The sequence below is a fragment of the Lepidothrix coronata genome, unplaced genomic scaffold, assembly GCF_001604755.1.
Source record: "Lepidothrix coronata isolate B3197 unplaced genomic scaffold, Lepidothrix_coronata-1.0 Scaffold19, whole genome shotgun sequence".
Lineage (NCBI taxonomy): Eukaryota > Metazoa > Chordata > Aves > Passeriformes > Pipridae > Lepidothrix > Lepidothrix coronata.
Genome location: NW_016690199.1, coordinates 5,536,750 through 5,561,760, shown reverse-complemented (window position 1 = coordinate 5,561,760; position 25,011 = coordinate 5,536,750). Strand labels below are relative to the sequence as shown.

Sequence of the window (25,011 nt, the reverse complement as noted above, 5' to 3'; positions counted from 1 at the left end):
TCTATTTATATAAAAAAAGAAGGTATTTTTTCCCCTTGTGTCATGGTTTCTAGTGGCCAAAATTGATGGTTCTGTAGGAACAGCAGAGGAAGTGCTTCTGAAAGCACAAAAATGCGCTTTCCTAGCGATGTTGGTAGCATGTCCTTGGCTGATACATTTAAATTTAAAGCTCTGTTTAGGAAGGTGCCAGTGACACAGGGCAAAGTTGGACATGACCAATCATGAACCTGACAAGGGAGCAATGACTGACCACCTAGCATGTGTGCATACAGCTTGTGGGGGGATCTACTCAGCAGGATTCTTCTGTCAGGACATGGCTGTAAGAGACAAAAGCTTACATTTTGTTTCTGCACACCAATGCCTGATGCGTTTCCTGTCCCTGTTGTCTCTCTCCTGCTCCTACAGGGCAAATTTCCTCGTGCAGGGGGGCAGCAGAGCAAAGGCACGGTGCCCTTGCCTTACACACAGTGTAAGCTGCAGGGCACTAGCTGAGCCTGCTGCCATGTGACATTCAGGTTTAGGGATCAAAAAGCAACCTTAGGAGCTCGTTCTGAAAGCTTTAGTGTTCCCGTAGTATCAACCCAGCAAAGTGGGGCTTTGGGAGAAAGGTACAGTTACTTCGTTCCTGTAAACCACTGGGTGAGATCTTTAGCAGGGCTTTGCTCTCCTTAGGCTGTGAGGGAGGGAGGTTGCGTCACCAGACAGTGCCAAGCGGAAACCAGTTTTCAGCCTTACCGACTCTGCACAAAGAGAACTGTCCAAGGGCAGTAAGCCAGAGGTGTGGAAACTGTGGTGCTCTGGTGTCATCTTTCCTAGAAATTGCCGCAGAGTTCTCTGGTGGAGACAGCACAGATATTTAAACAAACTATGTAGAGAGAGTGCTGTTTTTTTGGTGTACTGCTACAGTCAAGGGAGCAAGGATTCTCAAACAGATAGAGCCTAGGAATCTTATTAGGCATTGCTTAATTGTCACTCCTTTTTCTTGTGCAGGAATAACTTAAAACCTGCTCTCCCAGCATCTGTGCTAGTCTCATGTGACTCTTCTGCATACTGACTGGGCAGTTGCATAAGAAGATGCTGAGGTTGTCAGGGGACATGCCAGGGTTCTGTAACTCGTTATTGGACTGTTTTTGGACTGATCCTGTCTTTTGGTGAACCTGTTCAACCTGTGTAGTTGAACTGTTGTGTTCAGGGAGGGAGCAGGGGGGGAAGGAGAAACAGAGGCTTTTGGAGGGGATTCTGCCAGTTTAGACCAAACTCAGCAGCAACAGTCATCTAAACTCTCTTTCATGTAAGCTGATACCTCTAGTTCAGGACAACATCATATGCAATGGGATTGTCTTGTTCTGCAAGTCTGGAACAGCTGGCAGTGGATCTGGAACACTGCTATGAGAAAGAGGTCTTTTAAGGAGTCTTGTAAGCAGCTTCCTCCTGTGTGGGGGCAGGGAAACAAGTAAGACCATGCAGTCAGTAGCTTGGCAGTCTTAGGTACTGTGCTGAAGGTGGCTACGTGTCTAAGACTGCTGTTGTTATGACTGTTTTTCTGGAGGCCATGTGAGTTGATCTAGCATGTGCCTTAACAGCCTGGGCACAATGCTGGTACCTGTGATAGTCATGACCTTGAAGAAAAGAATATCCCAAATTTCTTGGGACTTGTTAAGGGTGCTTCTGTCTCCCTGCCTTCTGCCAAAGTCTTGAAAGCATTGCTGATGTTCAGGCCTTGCTGGAGCAGAAGGGACCCGTGTTTGTAGCTTATGCTGGATATAGCAGAAAAAATACCCGGGTGCAAAGATCCAGCATTCAGCTGTTGAAAAAGCTTGGACTGTATTCCTGCTGAATGTCTTGGGCTTCAAGGAGTCTCATTTCCCTGCTGCTTCTGTGTCTTGCACAGCAGCACATGTTCACTGCTCCTGCAGGAGTGAACAGCTGTTGCAGGACAGTGGAGGTGTGGGAGGGTGAGTATGTCAGTGCTGCAGCTGGATACCCTCACACAGGGCTCTGCAAGTGGAGATGTGGGATGTGTTGACAAGAGTGAGCTTGGAGTCTTGCATTTGGGCCCAGTACAGCCAGCTAGTGCCTTCTGTGGGCATTGCTTGGGTGGGATCTTAGGAATGAGGAGGGTAAGATGTTCTTGTTGTTCTGCACAGTAAATGGCAGAAATCTGCCATAGGAAAAGAGCTTTAGTTGTTCAGTGAAGCTGATTTACTCTTGAGTGTTTTTAAGTGAAGCTTGGTATCTTTTACAGGCTGTTGGCTCTCCCTCCTTTGCCGTTATATATTCAGTCTAGGTATTAGTAATTATACCAAGAATCACTGCCAGCATCATGAATATCTGGCTACAAATAGCTTTATCATTAGAAAGTCAGACCACTTGGAACTGTCTTAAGGGAGCTGAGGCTCTCAGCAGGGTCCCTGGCCATGCTAACAAGTATTGGTTTAATGTGTGCAAAGCTCTTGCCGAGGGGGTGTGTCTGCAAGGGGGGAGGTGAGACTGAGGGATTTTCTGAGCAAGAAGGTAGACAAGAAGAGAAGCCTGTGGAGTCAATGTACCCTGAGTTATTCTGACACTTGTTCTTTCCTTTTCACATAGATATAACTGGACTCTTAGCAATTTGTATTTGAGTGGTGGCACAGAACAGAAGATTCAAGACTTCCAAATTCACAGAGTTGCAGCAGTACCTGCAGCTCCCTGTTGCAGATCAGAGCTCAGTTGCACTAAGAACAGTTGTCCTTACTCTCTGTTTCATGGTACTGGTCTTGTAGTCTATTCTTTAAAGTAACAAACTTGTATCGAAATAGCAGCCTGTGAAAATTCAGTTGTCAGGGAAAATGGTTGTCTTTCAGTAAATGCAATACATTGTGCTGGGAAAGTTGGGAAGGAAATTCAGACCAGGATAGAAGTGAAGAGGATACACAGCTTTTCTGCTGAGGAAGATACAAGTGTCTCAAAATACTTGACAGAGCCCCTTGCTACAGGTAAATGATATGGATTCCCTGGCCTGTCTTGCCCTGTAGTTTTCTTTGACAGTCTGCTGTCCTCTCTGGTGCCAGTATGTCTCGGCTCTTCTCTACTCCTGCCTGTATACGCACCTGTAAGGCTGTTGTGTTCTCCCAAGATCCTCTGCACATATTCCCCCCCCTCCTTTGAAGCTCCAGCAACCCTAGCATGGTTTAGCTTCTCAGTCCCTAATAACTCTGCTCTTCTAAATACTGTCCCTCCCCTGAGGCTCTCTGTCCTCTTTATGTCCCTGTGTGTTTTGTTTCCCTTGCTGCCTTGTTCTTGTTGCTGTGCTTTTTTTTTTAAACTTCTGTGCGGATGTGTACAAGCCCCATTAAGCCCTTCTCTACAAGCTGGGGAGCTGAGGTTGGGAGTTGAAGCAACCTGGTGGCAGAACCAGACACTACCTTGGGTCACTGATGGTCAGAAGGTGATAGTATGGAGACAGTGTTCCAGAGTGGCCAAGGTGGTAGCACTGGATGTAGGAGGACACTTCTTCAGGTGTCTGGAGCTCAATATGGTGCCCTGTGGGGAGCTGCTCATTGCTTTTATGGAGTTATCCCATAGTCACTGGATAAAGAAAATTAACTTGGAAGCTATGTTTTGAATTTGTCCAGAGCAATGTGGGGCATCACAATTGATGTGCAGGGAGGTACATCTGTATTCCTATCAAACAGCTGGCAGGGGATGGCAGCTGCATTTTTTTCCCCCATTTTATAATTTGTGGGAAGGGAAAATAAGACCTCTGGGCGCTTAGCACACACAGTGACGCTCTGGTTGCTTTCACAAGGGTGATAGTTTTTGGAAGGAAAAGAGAGAGGAGATGATTTGCCCTGAGCATGAATTATGCCTGAAAGATATTCCCTCTGCCCCCCAAATTGGAGAAAACAGAAGAATTTTCAGCCTCAATAAAGAGGCATTTATGTGCTGAATAGGATCTTACTCCTCAAATTGGAAAGACTAATGGCCCTGAACACAGTAAAATTAAGTTAATTTTGTAGCTGTGTATGTGTGTGGGGAGGGCTGTGCCGCAGGGGTGCGGTGAGAGGGGACGTGCTACAGGGCAGGTAAGTGCTGTGCGAACTGCCCTCCTCTGCCTCGCCGGGAAGCGGCTCCTCCTTCTCCTCCCGGGGCAGTGCCAAGCCGGGTTCCTCCCTCAGCTCTCTACCAAACCACACTCTTCTCCTTCCAGCAGGGTCTTGGCTCCTCTGTTTATCTGCACTGCCAGGCTGGCATTCGGCTGGCTTCTCCTTATCTGCTTGGCCTCGCTGTCCCCTTTGTGCTTGCTTCCTCGTGGGGATGGCTGGAGAACAAGGCTGGGTCTCCCCTTCCCCCGTCTCCTGGCTGCCGAGGCTTTCCCAGCCCTCTCCCCCGTCTCCTGCTGCTTCTCGGCTCTTTGTGTGAGCTCTGCTCCTGATGCTCGCCACGTGGTGGTTGCGTTTGAGAGCCTGCAAGGCCCTGCGCCTGCAAACTTCTGTCCTCTTTGTTAAACGGGGTGGGGAAGGGAATCGTGCGCCAGACGTGGATACGGCGTAACCGGTTTGCTTTTCCCTGAAGCATCTGAGCAGAAAGCCACGAGCTTTTCTGCGGGGTGCCCCAAGTACTACCGGCCTCTTCTCCGTGTTCACCTCCGGGCTTGTGTCCCGATTGATTTCTTTGTAAATATGCTGTGGTATGCAAATGCTGGCACTGCAGAAAGAGCGTTTGTAATCCTAAAGCAGAGGCAGCTCAGGGAAATCCAACGTCTTTGCAGGGCTCTGCCCTTGTTTTGTTCCTCTGGGCTGCAAGTGTGCTTGGTGCTCCTTATTGCCGAGAGCCTGTCTCTCCAGGGCTTGGTTTGCTGTTACTTGCCATCTTTTGGGGTCAGTTATGTTCAGCATGAAGTGGGAATATAGGGAGAACAGCAGAGCAGAATGAGTGCAGGGCGGTGCTTGGTGTGCAGCAATGATGAATTGTTTAGCCTCTCTTGTAGTTATCGTACTGCGTTTTTGCTCTGAAACTGTTAGTGTAGATGCAAGACAAACTAGTTCTGAGATTCTTTGAAGGCAGGAGAAGGAGAGAAACCAGATAACTTGTTTTTGGATAGTCTTGTAGTAAAAGTTGAATGTTAAAATCAAACTGTTAAGATTTGCTGTGATTGTTAGCTGCATTTTAAATATAGTCCTTACTGTGCCTCTGAGTTTGGCAAAAATGGGGAAAAAAACAAACTAACTTGTGAAATCTGTCGGAAAATTGTGATCCAGGAACTGCCTGCGTTTCAAGGGCATGTTAAATCTGACTGTGTTTTTGGGTATGAATATTATCCTTACAGCACCCTGTTGAGCCGGGCCCTGTGCAGACAGAAGGAGAGAGGGACTGTCTGTACCTTGGGGAATTTGTGAGATAATGAATGCACCAGTCATCTCCAAGGAGAACTGGAAGCAGACTGAGTTTTCAAGATCTGATTTGAAATATTAGAAATGTGTTATTTATGGTTTCCTATTTGATTTCAGCATTTCTGAGAGTGGGATGATGAGGAAGGATGACCCACAATTTGGGCTCTAGCATGGGACCTGGGAAACCTCACTCAACCCCTGCAAGCCTGGAAGTCAGAGCTTTGCATGTGTGTGTTGATAAAAGCTCTCATCTGCTGGTAGGGGTGCTGTGAGGATAAGGACCTGGAAGACTGTCATGGATGGGGGTGAGAGGAGGATATGCAACTGTCACAGACGTTTAGAAGTCGGATTTGTGTGGGTTAAACTGGGCATGCTCTCAGCCTGTTGATTGCAGTTGCACACCACATTGGTGCATGACTCAGTGCTGGGTGGGATTTGATATATAAGCTTCTTGAGCGCTCGCGTTGGCCTGAGGACAGGTGTCTGCTTCTGGAGATGGCTGCGTCGGGAGAAGAAGCTGTGCCCCCTTTTCAGAGGCTGCAGTCTCTGCAGCTCTGCCAGCCAGGCCACTCTTGTAACCTCTGTGAAACTAGCTTTGGGTAGAAGTGGCCGGGTTAGTTTAGGTGAGTTCAGCACAGAGGTGAGACCTCTCCTGGGCATATTGGCAGGGCCTGATTCTGCTGCTCTTGGAGGGCACTACCTTCAGCAGGGAGGTGCCACGGTGGTACCTTCCTTGGATGTCTAGCCTATTTAAAGCACCCAGCTGGGTTTGAAAGATGTGTCTGCCACTGTTATATGATGATATTTTCTGTTTGTGGCCTTGGAAAGTGTTGGTGTTTGACCCAGGTTTTAAGGAATAATAATAAAATGACAAACCTATACTCTTTGCAAGCTGACTGTGCTTGATTGATTCATTTGACTGTAAAATGATTTGGTACTGCAAGAGTAGAGTAACATGGAATTTCTCTCTCACTTGACCTTTTGAGTAGGCTTGTGTCTGAATGAGGACACCGGTGTGTCCTGTCTCCATGCCCCTCACAGTACAGTCTTGCCAAGTAGTAACACATTTGCCCAAAAACCTTAGTTGGTAACCCATGGAGCATAGCTGGTTGGTTTTTTATGTATTCTGATCTCCTGAGATGTGGGGTGAGGAGAAGTGCCCACATCTTCATACTCTTTCGAGACTGAGTTCTAATTAGTCAGATTTGTTCTTGACTATCTCTTGGCAAGGGTTTTTGAAGTGTGGTGGAAAAAATAAACCAGTTATTCTTTGTTAACCAAGAATCTACATTTTATATCACTGGTGCTTTCTAGGCATTCGTTACTCTACTAGTCAGTTTAAGCTATCTCAAAAGAATGCTGTTGTGAACTTTTGATGGGTGGAAAGGGAAGAGGTGTTGCTAAAAATATCAAAAATCTCTGGTTAGTGAACACTTGAGACTAACTTTTTTTCTTTCTTCTTGCATTGGGCATTAGAAACAGGCCAGCTGGTCCTTAGTGTGTGGGAAAGATGAGTAAAATGCTGCTTGTTTGGGTTGCCAGGGAATGGAGAAGGGTGGCTGGAACTGACAGGTGGGAACTACTTGGATGGGTGGTCTAAGCAGCATTGCCATTTAACAGGAAAGGGAATAGGGGAAGCTGCAAGGTCTGAGAACCCTCTGTTGGCTTCTCGCTCCTTGTGTCACTTAGTTCTCCTGGGAGAAGAAGCCTGGGGAAGCCAGAGGTGTCCTGCAGCTGGGGGTTGGAGAAGAGACACTGTGCACTTGTCACTCTCCAATTTAAGCAACACTTGTGTATTTCCTATTTCAAACTACATACCTTGTTATTTTTTGTTTCTCACCTAATTTTTACTACTAACAGCTGGATTATCCTTTTGTCAGTAAAAGACAGTATGTGAACGGGGGCAGTGCAGACATCTGCAGAATGGAGGGAATGGGCAACCCATTCTTAGTCTTGTGACAGGTGACACTTTTTACATGCTAACTGATATTGAGGGGGGGTAGGGTGGAACAGCCCTTAACTGTGTGTGTACAGTAGTGGTCTCTAAATTAGGTGTTGCCTTTCCAGATAAAGATCTTGGGGAGTCAGAGTGGTTTTTTTTCATCAACTCGAGGATAATAATGAAAAGGCAGGTGTATTGTTAAAAGCTGTTATGAAAGCATCCGAGAACAAAACAGAACCTCATTATGGCATGTTTTATAAATCCTGTGGTGAACCCTCTATTCGAACACTGTGTACAGTTCTGGTTGTGCCCCGTTCTCATCCCTCCCCCATGCTTACATGCTGCTCAGAGCTGTAAGATAACTAGATAAAGTACAAGAATTATTCTTGCTTCCCGTCTCCACACGAGGAAGAAGCAGAAAAATGCAGACTGTTAAGCTTGGAAAGCAGATGACCAAGAGGAGCGTAGTAGAAGATCTGTAAAACAGCAAGAGACATGGAGGAGAGGAACAGAGTGCAGTTATTCTCTGCTTCTCATAAGGCAGGAAATGGGGCCACCAAATGAAATGACTGGGTAGCAGCTTCAGAGTAGAGAAGGGAGTGTGTGCATGGGCTTTCTTTGTTCTCCTTCAGACAACAAACATATAATTAAATTGAAGCACTCTGCCACAGGATATTGTAGATGCCAAAATTACAAATGGGTTCAAAAAGGATTAGACTATTTGATGGATTTTTTTTTTTCTTTTTATTCCCTTCTCCCATGAAGGGTCATTAAATCCAATGATGCAGATACAGTACCAGGCTCAGGAAGTCTCTCTGCTGGTCCTGGTCTTGTTATTCTTAAGTGCTGCCTGTGAATAATGGGCAGGACTGGGCCCAAGCAGCTGCACTTGTTCTTTAGGGAACACAACAGAGAACCCCATTCAATAGGTGAGAAGAGCTGAGGGCTGGCTTAGTAAAGAAATGGGAGGCTGTATGGATGTGGAGCTGTGCATGTAGGAGTTGCTGATTGTCAAAGATCAGGGGAGGCAGCAGAATCAAGGTCTGTGATGGAAAGAGAGGATGTGTTCGCTTATCTTTGCTTCCTCATTAGTAGGCTGTTTGACTTCAAATAGATTTGGCAGTGTCTAGATATTTGTCAGCAGCACGGGACCTGGCACTTGAGGAAACTGTGTGGTGTTATTGTTGTTTCTTTTGTGTGTATTAAATTCTGTATGTGGATCTTCCTTGCATACATGTAGCCATGTCTGTGTGACTGCTTGGTCACTTGAATGAAAGTGGAAGGGAAATAGCGTGGAGGGAAAGAAGGCAGGAAGTGTCTTCTTGGGGCAGTGCTCGGGAAGACTGAACAGAAACCAACAGTAGTTTGCTTATTGTAGCTTGGCTCTCAGAACTGACTGCATACATTTACCTATTTTTAACAAACTTTAAAATAGTTCACTGTGTGGCTCCGTGAAGGTCCTGCATTGATTTTTTTTTTTTTTCCTCTGGTAGGGTTTTGAGTGTGCAGGGGTTCCCAAGGTTACTGGCAGGATGTGGGTCCCAGTGTGGAGCTGTGGTTTATGGGCTGGTATCCATAGGGTGTGTGGGGCCCCCGAGACCCCATGTGTGGTGTTTGCTTTTGTTAGTACTGACTGGTGGGGTGGAATGGGTCTAGTCCCATCCCAGCCCTTCTGGTGGAGCTTTGGAGCTGGTGTGGCTGTGAAGCACAGCTGGGGAGGCAAGGGATGCTCTCTGCAATGTGGAGGTGGGAGAAGTGTGCTTGGGAGGGCGGGTGAGCCTCATCGGTCCAGCTCGACGTGTGCACTGCACATTTTGGCTTTGTTCTGGTTGCCTGCTCTCTGGGTGTGCATTCGCAATTGCTCTGGTGTAGTTACCAGCCCTCCTCCTTCAAAAACCAAGTGTTTTAAAAAGGCTTACAAGGGATCTCTTGTAAAATCTTGATCAAATGTGCATTTTCTCATTTTAATTTTGTACTCAGCTCTCTCTTTAAACAAACTCCAACCCTTCCACGTTTCAGTACAAAACCCCAGCCCTGTCTAGACAAAAGCCCGTTGTGATTAGCAGAGGTGTGCTGCTCCATGCTGAGCAAGTGTGGGGGTATAGTCATGTTTCTGATGTGGTAATGTATTTCCTGCTCATGTGTGGATCGCAGGGCTTGTGTATGCAGAACTTGCCGAAGAGCTCAGGTTGGAATTGCGTGTGCGTAGAAGATTTTACACACTAAGAGTGTATATTGAAAGGCTGTTCGCTCGTATAGTTATTCAGACCTCATCTATGGCTGCACATTGGTGCCACCTGCTTGCAGGAGGGAATGAGCGGACTCCTATTATTCAGGAAAAAAAAAATACAAGGCGAGGCCTCAACATCTGTTCTGGCTTTATTGTTTGCTCTGGCCTGGGCTATGGGCAAAATGTAGGCCACAGCTTTTGTGTTGCTGCTAGCTCTGAAACTGGAAAGGCATCTCGGATCAGATGTGTTCTTAAAAAGTTTAAAAAAAAATACAAAGACGTTAAGTTCAAACTTAGGGTGGGATTGAACTTGATTACTTTAAATAAAAGGAAACTGTATTGCTATCTATGCTTTTTCTCGTTTTCTCTTTCAGTTCTTCTGATGGTAATAATTTTTATCACTGCAAAGTGACCTTTGTAATCATTGCTGGATGATTAATCTTTAACTGGGTAATTTTTAAAGCAATATTTTGCACACTGTTGTAATGTGTAATACTGTGGGGTTTTGTATCACAGTACCTGCAGTTATTTTGAGGCAGTAGGGCCCTTCAGCCTGCATTTCCAGTGGTGCTGCTCTGTATACAAACCCAAATAGTCACTTTTGTTTCCCTAGGCAGATACAAAAATGCCCTCAGAACTTTATTTGCATATAGATTATAGTGCTGCCTGGGTGTAGTCATGTATAGGAAGAGCTAACTACTGCTTGATTTATAACTTTTTAATTAAAAAATGTTCCTTAGCTTTCAGTATTCCAGTCTAAAATGTTCTCCTGCATTTAATGCTGCTATAGTGTGTATGAAGATGGTATTTCTGTGAGGTACCAGCTGCTACAACTAGGCAGTCCTTGGAAAACACGAATGAAAGGGGATCACAAGCATTATCTGCTGACTCAGGGAGAAGTCACATGCAGAAGGCAGTGGAGATGAGCAGCAAAGTTCTTCAAATGTCTTTGAGTTGCTGCTTGAGACACCAGTGCCAGCAGTGGGGAAGGAAGGTGAAAAAAGCTCTTCTTCTGACTCTCAGTTATGTTTGAATTCTCTTGTGCCACATAGGTGTTGTGCTATTGTATCACAGCTGTGCATTTACAATTACACCGTGAGCCTGAGTAATAACAATGAACCCGTGAGAGTTTTTTATACTATGGGAGCCTGTGCCTCCCTTGGCTTATTTCGTTTAATAATCATCATGGGTACAGTAAACAGGGGATTTCACCCTATGCAATGAATTTAAGGTCTGCATTGATTAAAAATGCAGGGTTGGGAATAGAAGCACATGTTTAATCTCACTTCATTAAAAGTAAATATGTTTAGACTTGGTCCAAAACTGCTTGAAGAAGCATTCAGCAGCTAAGTTATTATATGGCAGCTCCAGCTCTTCCTAAACAATAAAAACACCTATTCACCTTTGGATATTATGCAATGCATATTTTATACATAGTGCTCAGGGTTACATATTAAAAGGAAGAGATGTTTCTTGCTCTTTCTTTTTAAACCTGCAATGTGTGATTTAAAAATGAAGGGGCGGTTGTCAAGTGCTGTTAGTAAAGCAGTAGCTTTTGTTGGTGGAAATCTTGCCATCCTGTACCTTGGGGATTTCAGTTGTTGTTGTGTAAACCTTATTAACTTTTTGAAAGATGTTATTCAGATCTGGAAGTCTTTTCTTACCTCTTGTTTTGCAAAAGATCAGTACCCGAAGAGTTCCCTGTAGTTCTATGGCAAGTGTTTTTTAAACTTTGATTTAAGGCTTTTGTTTGCTTTCCAGAGATGGTAAGAAGTATGTATCTGTATCAAGGTACACCTGACAGTGTACCTACTTTTCTGAGTTACTTTTTCCCAATTCTGAATAACAAAAGGATCTTACTAGCAGCAGGGTCTCGCTCTTCCTGGTGTGTGTTGCAGGGCTCTTGCATAGTCATGTGTAGGTGTGCTTTGCTTTGAAATCCAGAGGGGTTCAGTAGCTCTGAAATGCCTTGTGCAAACAGTAAAAACATCACAGATTATTGAAAGGATGGAGAATGGAAAATGCTGGAGGTCTCCTGGCAGAGCCTCATTCTGACTTGGGCAGGGTAGAATGGGGAGGAAAGTGTCTTGGCATGTGCAGAAGGTGAGGATCATCTCCCAGAGGGGTCAGTACAGGTGTCAAAAGCAAAGCACAAAGCGCTTGAATGGCTCACAGCTGTGGCTGGATCATGCAGCATCCTTGGGGAGAGCTGTGAGATGGAGCAGGTCCCTCAAGTGGGAGCTGGCACCGCTCCCTTGCACAGAAGCAAAATAACAGACAACAGAGTGATTGGTGGCTCTTTGAGAGGCCTCGGCTCCTACTGAGTTTATTCTGGCATGTTTCTTCTCTAACTTGGAGAAGGAAAATAAGACGCGATGGGTCAGGCTCGAGCTGGGCAGCGCTGTGCTCCTGCTTGCTGACAGGCTTTGCCTTCCTGCACGCTCTCTGTGTGTGGTATCCGTTCCACCAGTGGTCCTTAAGGCGCAGACCAAAGTGATGCTGTGACCGAGGGAGGTGTCCTGGCTGTCCCTGCTTCCTTACTCTCCTTCCTTGTCTCTTAGGATATGTGCTGGAAAACTAGGAATTGGTATTGAGTTAAAGCCAACAGGAACACCTGGCTTTTTTGTTGGATTAATTTTTATTTTTTTTTTTAAAAGCTCGGGTAGATCCCCTGCTTTGGTTTCTCAAGTAGATGGTGGTGGTGGAAGGGGAAACAATCTCCCACCTTCTCTTTTGCAGTGGTGCTGCTGAACCGTGATGTGGGTGAAGGCAGAGCCCCCCACCCACATGGGTCTGCCACTGTCTGTGCACCCTCTCAGCTGATTTGATTTAATAACTGGGGAAAATGCAGTTTGCTTCATATTTTGCTAGGTTACTTTTAGCGATTGTGCTTGGCTTGGAGGGATAAATGCCAGAGTCAACATAGGAAGGGGGGAGGAGAGGCAGGGAATGTGTCAGGAGGGCAGAGAAATGCTGGCTGAGCAGGATCTCCTTTCCCTTCAGAAGTGGTGAGGATGGATTCAAGCTGTGAGGTGCAAGCTTCACCCTTTGGCCTTTTGACACAGCTCTTCAGAGGCTTGTAGTTCATCTCACCAAAAGAAGATTCAGGTGGGTTGAAGGGAGTGGTATTACTGCCAGGCACAAGTTTCCTTTTGTGCTGATACCAGTTACTCCATGAGTAATTTGAAATTGGGGAGGGTACTCTCTGACCTGTAGGAGGGACTTGATGTGTGCGGCATGGTGACCTTTGGTAGTTTGTTTGGAGACATGCCCATTTCCCTTTCCCTGTTGGGTGTCTTGGCTTCACAGCACCCAGGTGGAGGTGGGGAGAGAAGCAGCCTTGTTTCTTCCAGCCCTGCTTTGCGGTCCATTTGCAGCAACTCTACTGAGTGTGGTGGCTGAGGAGACTGCAGGGCACGTCCACATCTTGGCTCTCTTGCAACGTTCTGGAGAGAGCCAGAACAGAGATCTGTGGTTTCATGTCCACATTATTCATGATGACAAACTCTGCAGCATGTTCAACACTGAGCTTCTTAATACAGTCCTCATTCCAGCACTGGTGCAACTTTGGTTTGCCTAAGAGTAAATATGAAGTTACAGTATCTGCAGAAGAATGCTGAGGATGCGAGGAGATAAAATGCATGTTTCTTGGTATAGGAAGGGGGTCTAGACCCAGGGTTTAAGTTAATAGACACATCAGGGAACTTGCAAGGGTATTTAGGGCTTGGTGTCCTTTAAGAAGTTTCTTTCAAGGAACTTGGAAGTTCTGCCTTTCTCCTCTGTTTCTGCAGAGGGTCCTGGCAGAGTTGACCATCTGCTCTCTGATTTGGACTAAATTCAGCAGAGGAGTTTGGCTCTGGGAGGGAGTAGATTTGAAGAGTTTTGATTCTGGGTTTGTTTTCTTTTTTGGGGGCATTTGTTTTTTTTGGTATTGACAAAAAAATCATTTTGCTTTCACTTCTCTCTTTGTTCTTTTCCTTTGTGAGCTGAGATCACTCAGGTGTGGGGTCTGACGTGGATTTAGCCCTGAGGCTTTAAACTTTGTGGGTGGTAGTGGGAGAGCAGAACTGACATCTTTGTGTATGCAAGGGAAAATTGGACAGACAGATACTAGAGAGTGAGACTGCCCCATGTAGTAACCTTCACAGCAGGGAAAACACATATTTTAAAGACACAAGATACTTTTTGTTTTTTAAATCAGCCTCCTGTCACTTGGTGTCTGAACTGACTGCTTCTGCTGGTTGGAACCTCTGTCTTGTTTTTCTGTGGGGCAGTCTTGCAACAGCTTTCCAGAAGCTGGGGAAGAGCCTTGACTGCTGTGGATTAGGGTTTCACATCCTGCAAGGTGCTAGTCTTGCACGTGCCAGGCCTGTCCCTTAGCTCATGGAGCCCCCAGGGATGGAGAGCCTTGGCCTATGGGCAGAAATGATAGGAACTTCAGTGGTGGTGTTGTTTCTCTCCTGTGCAAACCAATGTATTTCTACACCCTGGTGTTGAGATGTGTCCTCACAGTTTCAGGGGGGAAAAAAAAAGCCCCCACAACCTTTAGAATGATGCTGATATATGGGTGTTCTGCCCTGCTTCATCTCTCCTCCCTTGCACAGTAGAACTGTTTGGGCTTTTGCAGTAAACCACTGTAAAAAATTAACATTTTCTTCACAAAGTGAGTTTTAAGCTGGATTGGTTCTCTCCTATGTTTTAGTGTATAGTCTGTGGAGTAGGGGTATATTCTAGACATGAGAGAAGAGAAAGGGATGGGAACTGCTGTGGAAAAAGCAACACAATACTGTGCCTGGTTGGGGCTGCACTTTTCTGTTTGGGTAGAAGCAGTGGGAGTTTGCATCCCATGTGAATTCTGACAGTGAAACAAAACTTAGGGGGTGCTGCTTGTAGTAGATGGTCTTTCTCTTGGGGATGGAGGAAGTGTCTGTGATTCCTGACAGACTTGGGACAAATGGGAAAGCTGGCAGTGGGAAAGTGATTAGAGTGTTTGCTCCCACAACAGCTATGATAGGAACTAATGGCAGTGGCAGAGACTTTACAAATATCTGGTGGGTAGCCTAGATGAAAGTGCAGGATTACCTGAAATGTCAGGTCATCTTGTCTGCCAGTGTACAGCTTCTCTAAACACGGGTTTCACTGGTTTAACTGCAGTGGCTTAAACAAGCAAACCCTATTGATCCTAAATTGATCTGTTCCCCTAAAAAAAGACTAACACTTGCCCATCTTACATGGCTATTTTTATATGAAATATATAACAGATTAAATAAAATTATCTTATCTTTTTAGCTTTGTCAGTGAAGTGCAGAGTGTTAGTATTCACCCTGGTATTTTTTGTCCTGAAGCAGGGGTAAGGGGAAAGAATTTCCCAGTGATGGTGAACCTTGCAGCTGTGCTTGGAATGGTGCAGGAAAGGGATGTAACAGCCACTCTGCTCTAAGACCCGTCTTCTGCTCTCATGGCTGTTGCTCTGAAGCAATTATTTCAATGTGCTTCCAAATTCTGAGCAAGCTCTTAAGTTTTTCCTTGGTACATCATGAAGGAAGAGTGCTTATGCTGTGTGTATTTATGATTGGGTCGACACTGGACTTGGAAGAATGCCTGTCATGTCTGCCTTGTGTGTGAGGGACAATACATATGGGGGCTGTGGGCTTGAGAAGGGATGTTAGGGAGGGAGTGGTGCTAGAAAGTGAAGGAGCTGGGTGGCCAGCATCTCGGATGTTAGGGAGGGAATCTCAGCCTCCGTGGATGTTTAAGGAACATGCCTACCCTCCAACCTTCTATGTGTGTTGGCCTTTAGGTGCTTCTGTCCTTTGCAGAGAAGCATGAGTTTTGACCTAACCGTTCTGTGTGCTTTGCACTGACCTCTACATCTGTCAAGGAATGAGGCCTGAGGGTGGATAGGTGTGGGCTTGAGTGGAGAGACAGCAGGAGATAACATTTTGGGAATACTGGAGGTGCTGCTTCACACCTATTCGCAAGTGCAGCAAAACTTGGCTGGTTGTTGCTACCAAGGGGCTGGAGGGAGGCAGAGAGAAAGAAGCTGGGCTGTGGGAACTGGACAGAAAGGGGTCCTGAGGGTGGCACGAAGGCTCCCGTTCTGGGTATGAGGCCCAGGGAGGGGATGTGTGACTGGAAGGAGGCAGCACCTAACCCAAGGCATTTTCTTTGCAACGGGACATCCTGGGTGCATGTGGGGGAGCCGTGGTGGGAGACGAGGAACACATTTCCCCAACCCCATGGGTGCCATGAGGTCCTGCAGTTCCTGCGCTGGTTGTCACCTCCCGGGGCTGGCTGCAGGTCACAGCCAGGAAGGCTGTGGCACTCCCTCTGCAATACCTCAAAGTGTACCTTGGGGTTTTAACCGTGGGAGGTGAAGCTTCACCCGTCTTACTGTGGGTGAGCTGCATTAGCGGTGCTCTGCTCCTGACAGGGACAGCCCGGCTGGGACGTGTGCCTGGCTATCAGAGAGGAGAGGAGGTTCACCCTGTGAAACTAGGAGAAAACTTTTTTTCCTGAGTTAGGTGGGTTTCCCAGTTCATCCCCAGACTGGGGTAAAGCCTGGCTGACAAAAGGGGAAGTTTAAAGTTGCCTCTCTTTACATTCCTGACTGAGACTTGAAATAAGAGAGAAAGTAAAATTTAATGCCCAGTGTTTCAGGACTTGTAATTTTAATTTCAGACATCCTTTGTGTTCTGTGTACAGACCTGATGTCCACCTCCCATCTCTTGTCTCACTCCTTTTTTTGCCTAGTGTAGAAAATAATGAATATGCACAGCCTGCAAAATATCTTGTATGTGCAGTTGCTAACCTTATTTAAAAAAAACCAACAAATTGTGTGAAAGATAGTCATGGTGTTTGACATGAAAAAACCTGTTAGTTCAGTGTAAATATGTTGCTGGCAGCTGGTTGTTTTTAGTACATGCTATTTGTACTTTAAATTTAATGTTAAAATATTATTGTCGTCTAAACCGTGACTTCTTAGTTGAGCAGATTTCAGGTTAAAAACAGTAGTCACGCCATGACTGTTTGTAGCACTGTAATGTAATTTTGTGTTACTAGGTCTTTTCTGACCTGTTTTAATGCATTATGAAGTGGTGGTTATATGCCTAATTGCACAGTGCAGAGAAAATTGTGTTGAAATATTGCATAAAACTTGAGCGTTATGTGATGTTTTGTAGTGGAAGTATTACTGCAGGCACTCATTCATAACAAGACCTGCAAGTTTCTCCCTGCCAGGGCGGGTGGTTGAGCTGGCTGTGCTGACTCAACAGAGCGAGTTTCTTTCTCTTCTCATCCTCTTCTTCCTCCTCCTCCTCTTTTTGACTTCTTGTGACCAAACATCAGCAGATTCACAAGAGCTCATTCGTGAAACATACCTTAGTTTGAGGTTGCTTTTTGAAACTGTGTGCAGCTGTGGATCTTCACTTGAGACTTTCAGAGCTCTTGTGTCAGCCAGGTGTTAAGCTGGTTAAAATCTGACTTGCTTTCTGAGCATGGGTGTGTGTACGCGGTGTGGGTGTGAGTGCACACAGGTTCCTCTGGAGTAGTTGAGAAGAGGACCTGATCCTGACTGGGGGGGAACTGAGTGTCACCTTGGTGGGCATTCCTGACTATGGGGGATGGAGGCGTAGGAGGGCTGCTGGGGCAGGGCAGGAGGTGCTTAGAAGTGAAATCTGAGAGGTTTGTGCATGTGTGTACCCTGAAGTGTTCATGCAGTTTTGGTCATTGCAGTATATGAAAGATATAAAGTTATTAGAGAGTGTCCAAAGGAGGGCAGTGAAGATGGTGAAGGGCCTTGAGGGGAAGTTGTATGAGGGGAGGGGCTGAGGTCACTTGATCTGTTCATAGTGGAGAAGAGGAGGCTGAGGGGAGACTTCATCGCAGTTACAACTTCCTCGTGAGGGTAAGAGGAGGGGCAGGCACTGGTCTCTGTGGTGACTAGTGACAGGACCTGAGGGAATGGCCTGAAGTTGTGTCAGGGGAGGTTTAGGTTGGATCTGAGAAAGAGGTTCTTTACCCAGAGGGTGATTGGGCACTGGAACAGGCTCCTCGGGGAAGTGGCCACAGCACCAAGCCTGGCAGAGTTCAAGAGGTGTTTGGACAATACTCTTGAGTGCATAGTATGACTCGTGAGGGTGGTCCTGTGCAGAGTCTCAATCATCCTTGTGGGTCCCTTCCAGCTCAGCATGTTCTGTGATTCTGTAGCTACACAGTGTAGCCTCATGATGTCCAGGGCTTGGAGCCTGCTGCCTGAGCCTAGCTCCTCCCTTTTTCATTTAACGATGGCTGGAAGAAAAATAATCAAGTATGCTGGAAGAGAAACATTAATTAACTTTTAATTTAGATCTAACGTATGCTGCTTAGTGCACTGCAGGAAAGAGTGAGTGTGCGGTATCTGTCATGTTATATAGAGGATGATGCATTGAAGAAACAAGGAAAAGCCTCAGGTCTGAATGGGAAGATGAGGTTTTAACTCTGTGGATGGGTTTTGTATCTTGATTAAAAGCTGCAGATGTGCAATAAGTCGCTTTTGTATCCATTTTGCATCTGAAATTACTTTCTCTGTAACTTGGTTTGTATCTGTTTTCTCTTAAGCCAAACTTGCAAGGAGAAGTCAGGAGAGAGAGAATCTCGGCATGCTGGTCTGGTCACCTAACCAGAATCTGTCTGAAGCAAAATGTAAGTCTCTTCAAATAATTTTATTCCCCTTTTTCCTTGCATGTATCACTTCAGGAATGCAAAGTTGCCACTTTTGGTAGAGAGGTTATGTGTATGACCTTTCCATTATGATTAGAAATTAATTTAAAAAAAGAAAAGCCAACAAAGAAATCCCCCATATCATGTTTCTTCCCCGCTGGGCAGCTGCTCAGAGCATCAAATCCACAGGGGCAGGGAAATGAAGAGAAATGTGACATGCCTTCTTCCCTGGTATGAATTCTTTAAGGTACTTATCCGTGGGCCTACACAATCTGCTTTTTTTGCTGTTGGTGCTGTAGAAGGCAACAGAAATAGCTGGGGAGGGCAAAATGAAAAATATTGGGAGGGGGCCATGAAACATTTGGTAATTAGTAGTACCTTTTTCTCCACAAAGACACAAATAAAATCCACATCTGGAGCCCATGGAGGTTTTAAATGCCAGAACAATTGCAGTGCCTTGGAATTCCACGTGAGGGCAATTAACAGTACTCTGTGTGTGTCTGGGAACAAGTCTCAGTGCTGCTGCCAGATGGCAGAACTAGTGTTTGAAAGGTTTGTCTAGCTACAGTTCTCCTCATGAATAAGTAGGACTCCTTGATTAAAGGGCTGCTGTTTGAATGCAGTAACTAAACCTAAGTGCTTTTGGGGGAGGGAGCTGAAAAGAGCTATTTTTGACTTTATGCTCATACCTTTTTTTTTTCTTTTATCTTTTCTGATTCTGGAACCAAGACTGAGAATCTTGCATTCCTGTTCCTCTGCAGTTTTTGTGGTGGCATTATTAACTTGATACCTGTTCTTCCCCTAGACCCAAGGGCTAGGATGCATCACAAGGCACTTGTGAGGCTGTAGTGGCATTTGCAAATTAAGGCAGCAGAGATTGTGCACAAACTGGCTCTGCCATGAAAGGCCTGTGTTCTGCCCTGGGGCATTTGTTCCACTGAGCAAGTTACCCCTTAAATTACATAAGGATGATGGTACTGTGATCTACAGATAAAAAGGGCTTTGCAAGGATCATGTCTGCCTTCTCTCCTACCAGTAGTGTCTTGTCTGCTCCCTGCTGGCTGTTGCATGCTGAACTAAATAAGACTGATGAGGAGAGGAATATGCTTGACAGTTATCTACAGCTAGAAGCCTCTTAAAAGGTATAAGAGCAAGAAATTGTTTCTGCCACTGAAAGGAATGACTGTTCATGGGCTGTCTGTGACACACAGAATTCCTGTAGATGCCTCTCAAATCTGAGTGTCTTTTGTATCTCAGCTCAGCCTTGTGGAATGTTTAACTCCTGCCTTGTAGGAAACAGGTTTCTTGAAGAGGGAAGAGGAAAGGGAGGGAAGATATGTGGAATTGAGTAAAATTATCTGTAACTGAGAATTTTGTAGCAATTGGCAAAAATATGCTCATATTATAGAGCATAGAAAGGATATAATATCTGCTAAGATGTCATGAACCTAGGAGGTAATTTAAAAAGTCATATGAATAGAAACTAGGTGGCAGGTGATGTTGGTACAACAAAAAAGTTGGGGAAAACAATATGAATATAAGAAGGCAAGAAGAAATTTCTCAAAATACTCAATTTCAGTAAGAGTATAGGGTCTCAGTTATTTCACCTTCCAAAACAGATACAGAAAAAAAAGAATAAATATTTCATGGGGAATTTGAGGAAGTAAAGTGTGAGGGTGTTGCACCATACATGACACACAAAATACCTCCCAGGTGCCTGATTGATACAGAGTGGATGGAGTTGTGAAATTAAGCATCTAGTAGTAGTAAAAAACCCAAGGAAATATTGGGAGAGGTGGCTGGGAGGACCTTGGGTGGTAGGAAGTCTCCAGCAGATGGGGAAAGGGCAGCTATACAGGGAATGAGAGAACAGGGAGCTCGTTGGTCATTGCTTTGTCTTGAGTCAATTTGAGCTGATCCTGCTGAAAGATATCAGTTATTCCTGTCTCTATCTGGCATTACTTAAAAATGAACTATGAAAACCAAATTCTGCTGAAGGTAGATGCTTTTGGGTTTTTGAGACTAGAAATGGATTGATTGGTAGAAATAAGTTTATTGCTCTAATGTATTCAAGCCAGCTGTTAGGCACTGATTGCACGAGAGCCTGATTCAGTCCCCCTTCCTTTCTGAAGATGAGAACCTCCTCCAAAACACCAGTGCTCTGCAATGGCTGTAGAGCACTTACTAAATATATTACATGCAGAGTTCCCTAATCTGCTTTATGGTTTATGATGAAAGAACATCAGGGGACAGGAGGTCTCTTCAGCGACTCTTGAATTCACTAACAAGTCTTGGCATCGTTGATAGTGAATCCTAATTAAATGGGGTCCGTGGGGATGTGTAAGAGGACTGGTGATGATCAACATTTCATCAGCGATGTGGGAATTGATATGAAATTGTTGATGACCCGTAGACTGACAGGGTGGTAAATAAAATTAATGCTACTGACAGTCTTGTGGAGCGCTTTGGGTCTTTTCCTGACTTGGATTGCTGCCAATGCAATGGGCTCTTAATGACCCAACTGCAGGGTTATGAATCTCAGTCCTGAAAGCTCTGGCCTTCTACATCAAGTGTGATGTTTGGAAAGAAATGGCTTAGAGAGCAATATTGGGGAAACAGTGGGCAGGTAATTCAGCAAAGGTTCATGGTGTCCTGCTTGACCCAGGGGATGATGTGGATGTAAAGAGTGAGGTAGTCACTGGTACAGTTTGCTGCATCTATACCCAGCAGCGTTCAGGAAAATGAACCTTGAAATAGTGGCTTTAGTTTAAAAACTGAGAAAAGGATGGAGACAGCTACTGAAGCTACTGAAGCTACTGAAACATTTTGCAAACTGAAGATGAAGCAAAATCCATCTGTTTAGCTTACTGAAAAGAGGCTGAAAGGGGACTATTCTCAATTATTCACTTAGAGGAAAAATTTGACATAGTAAGAGACATGCATAATACAAATAGATGGCTGTGAAATAAGTCCACATGGACTGAAATGAAATGCCTGAGTTTGGGCTTTTTGGTGTGCTTTTTTTTTTTGTGATTGACTACTGGAAGTTATTCAGGGAAATGATGGATTCTCTATTTCTCGATGCCTTTTTAAACCATGGATTTTTGTGACATGGTGCGGTAGATCATTCACTGGCAGTGTGAAATTGCGAGTGGAAGGAGATGTGGTCTCCAGGAGGTTGGTGTAGCCCCTTGGGCTGTAAGTACTGTTAGTCCTATCTAGCACATCCATTCTTAATACTGCTGTTCAGGTTGAAGTGTGGGTGAGCAAATCCTTCCAATCTGCAGCCTGTTGGTACCTGTGATTACTTTGGTTTGTACTCCAAAGTCTTTAATCCATCCTGTGCCTGTAAGACACAGGACTCTTCTCTGTTCCTGTGGCTCACTGTGAAGATGGAAGTTAGTGCAACACATGTTAGCTCTTCCTTAGAGTGAACTGGTAGCTCTTGTGAGCAGGAGAGTTCAGTGCAGTCAGTGCAGCTTGTGGAAGCCACCTCTGTTAAAGGTGCTAAAAACCACTGAGCAGATTCTGTGACCATGCTCAGAGCAGTGCACCTGATGGGTTTGGCAGAGGGCTGGCCAAACTGATGGAGGCTGTGGGAGGGTCTCTGTAAGCTGCTGAAAGGAACCTTAGTGACCAGTGTGTCAGCCAAGACCTGGTGGATATCTGCATATCTGATGCTCCAGTCTCACACAGTTAAGAGCTCATTTGGGTCCCATGAAGCAGTGTTTTAATCACACTGGAGAAACCTTTTGCCTGGATACCATGAAATGAGGGATGTAAAAGAGAAGATGAAAACAAAAGTATGTGTTGGCACATTGCTCATTTATTTTATCCTGTTCCTTGTTAACCATTAATCCTGGACACAAACCACTTATTGCCTTGCCCATATTAATACCGAAGTTGAATGCTGCCAGCAAGGTCCATATCTACTGACAGACTTCTGCCTTTGAGGGGTCACTTGCACAGCAGTGTCACCATTAGTGAGTAGGTCACAGAGTTAGCCCAAAGCTAGAATTTTGTCCTGTGTCTTTTGAAGAAGAAAGAAAGAAATGTCATTGTGCAGTAACTGAACATTGGGACTTAAAATAACTGTGCTCCCCTTCCAACTCTGCTCCAAATACCCTGTGGCTGGTGTCACACCTCTTACAGAGAGCTTGCTCTCAAAGTGAGACTCCTGAGAGGCTGTCTGTGGACTTGGTGCCATGGAGGGCAACTGTTCAGGCTGTTGTGGGACTTTGTCATGGAGGGTGAGGAAGGAGACAGGGAGAGGGGAAGAAGAATGATGCCTTGAGCAAGGTGACATTGAGGAGCAGGAACAGCTAGGTGGAAGACAGGCATCTGCTCTCTTTGAGTGGCATGTGGGGAAGGAGGAGGGGAAATAGTGAAAAATGCATTGTAATGATGCTGTGGAAACTCTGCACAGGATAGAGCTGGGCCAGCAGGAAGCTATTAATAAAACAGCAGTGTCTCTCTCTGTGCCAAGTGCGCCAGTGAGTGGAACCATAAAGATGACTTTGGGTTGGTTTAGAAATGAGCAAGTGCTGGCATGGTGCAGCTGCCCAGGAGCAAGGGATAGATACCAGGTAAGAGGGTAGGATGTGATGATTGCTTTTATAGACCTGCAGTTCAAAGGTGAACTACAAGAGGGAAAGATGTATTGTTTTACCAGCAATAAGCTCTGCTTTGAGAGTAATTTTTCTGCTCTCTTCCTGACAGAATACATGTGCTGCTAGATGGGAGTTCTGTTTTCTCACTTGATGTCTTGGTGGATGTCTCCAGTGGATTTGCAGTTTATGGGTGTCACTGAACAGGCAGGCACTGTCCCTAATGCCTGTGGGGCAGTGGGGTTGTAGAGGGCAGCTGGGTCTTCTGGTCTTGCAGTGCTGCTTCTGCTTGACCTGACAGTTGATTGGCACTGCCAGCTTTGGACATTCACCAGTTCCTGTCTCCATTACTCTGTGACACCTCTTCTTTTGAGGCTGCAGCTGGCTCCCTGCTTTACATTACACCTGCCTTGGTGCACATCGAGAGAATTCAGATATCTTGTTCCCGCTATGGAGGGGAAGTAGAAACGGTCAGGGGACATGGGGATAGAGAAATGCCAGAATTAAGTGAAAACAGCTGAGTGCTTTGACATCCCCTAATGTGTTTTGCCAAACCCTGTGGCTGGGGAAAAGGGAAGGCTTCTTAAATGTGCTGCAAAACCTGATGCTGGGAAGGCAGTAATGTGCCAGCTGAGGCTCTGATGGAGGAAGAAGTGCTGGTTGCTATGGTTACTAAGGATATCAACCCTATGGTGTTTGGATGGGCACGGTTTTAGTTAACTGTGCCACAGGCCGGGTAACTGTTTGGGAGTGTGCGGTGCTCCACCCAAAGAAGCTCTGAGTTGGCATTCAGGATTTCAGTGTCCCAACCACATTTCTTTCTAAGTGTGTCCTGGTTGTTAGTGTTAGCAGCCTTCTTTGGGTGAGAGTGAGTTTTGGTAGCTGTCCTCTCTTGTGATGGTAAGGTGAACCCCAAAATTTCTGAGGGCAGGTTGCAGGTGTAAGTGGCCGGAGTCCATCTCCAGCTTTAGTTCAAGGGATAATTTTGGCATAACATGGACTCTGGACTTCTCTTTAGTTTTTCTTCTGAAGGGAATATTAAACAAGCTTGGAGTTCTATTTTGTCTGAATTTTCTGACTTAAAATGACTGCCAGAGTAATGGACATGAAAATGTCTTCTAAGGTTGCTGCATGTGTATGTGATTTGTGTGGCTGATCTCTGTCTTCAGTGTGTAGCTGAGCCATAACTGTTTTGCAAAGGGCTTCTGCTTGGACATAGCCTTTACCCTTGGCTCACTTATTTTGGCCTGTGAATTCTGTGGATATAGGACTCCATCAACTATCATCATTAGCTCTCTTTTCTGTGAGTTGTAAAGTGCCCTAACAATACATAAATGTGAGAGGGAAAACGACAAATGGGAGAGAATAGACTGGGGAAAGTGTTGATCTTAAAATCTCCCTTTTAGAAAATGAAGCCCTTATTTAACAGGATGCATTTAAAATGGAAGGGATTAACACTTCAGAGCTATTTGAGAGCCACCCCCTCCTCGACACACAGGCACCCCCTCCGCACGCAGGGAGCAGCAGTGAGGCAGAGGATATAGTCTGGTACGTATTCAGGTGCTTTTTAAGTCTCTCCTCTCCATCATCCCCTGAACAGGATCCTTGAAACAGTTGGTATCGTGGTTTTATTTTTAGTACCCTCTCCCCTCCAACCCCTGTCTTCTCTGACCTGGTTTATAAGGTAACTCCCCAAAAGGTTGTATGAAGCTCAGTAAGAGTGCGCAGCCACCTTGATCAGGAATGGGAGAGAGGGAGCTGCTTAGACTTTGTCACCAGAGAGGAAAAAGTATTGTTGAACTCTTAGCTGAGCTCATACTTGGGGTTTTTCGTGGCTGGCTAAGTGCTGTGGGAGGTTGTGAGGGAAGGAGCATGTGTATTGTGCTTCTCTTGTTTGGGGTTTTTCTGCTTGTTTGTGTCCAGGGTTCTACTTGTTGAGGTGTTGGGGTTTTTTTAGTAGTAGTAGAAGTATTAGCTTTAAAGAAGAGCTGCCAGGTAGAGCCAAGACTTCTAGGTCTCTGAGGGGTGAACTTCAGGGGTTGTGATTATCTCCTGAAGGTAGGTGCTGACCTTTTGTTGCTCAAGTGGAGATAGCAAAACTCCCAAATTTAGGATTATGCTGTTTCTGTATGCTCCTTCCTTAGAAATATCAGTTTGTTG

At 45.4% G+C, this 25,011-nt stretch overlaps 1 protein-coding gene across 1 annotated transcript in view; it reads left to right on the top strand.

The window, feature by feature from the left end:
* Nucleotides 1–25,011, top strand: part of RCOR1 (REST corepressor 1) — an 84,407-nt gene that overhangs the window by 24,886 nt on the left and 34,510 nt on the right. The window contains exon 4 of the mRNA XM_017807649.1: nucleotides 18,143–18,226. Within this exon, the coding sequence (XP_017663138.1) occupies nucleotides 18,143–18,226 (84 nt within the window). The remainder of the gene's footprint in view (nucleotides 1–18,142; nucleotides 18,227–25,011) is intronic.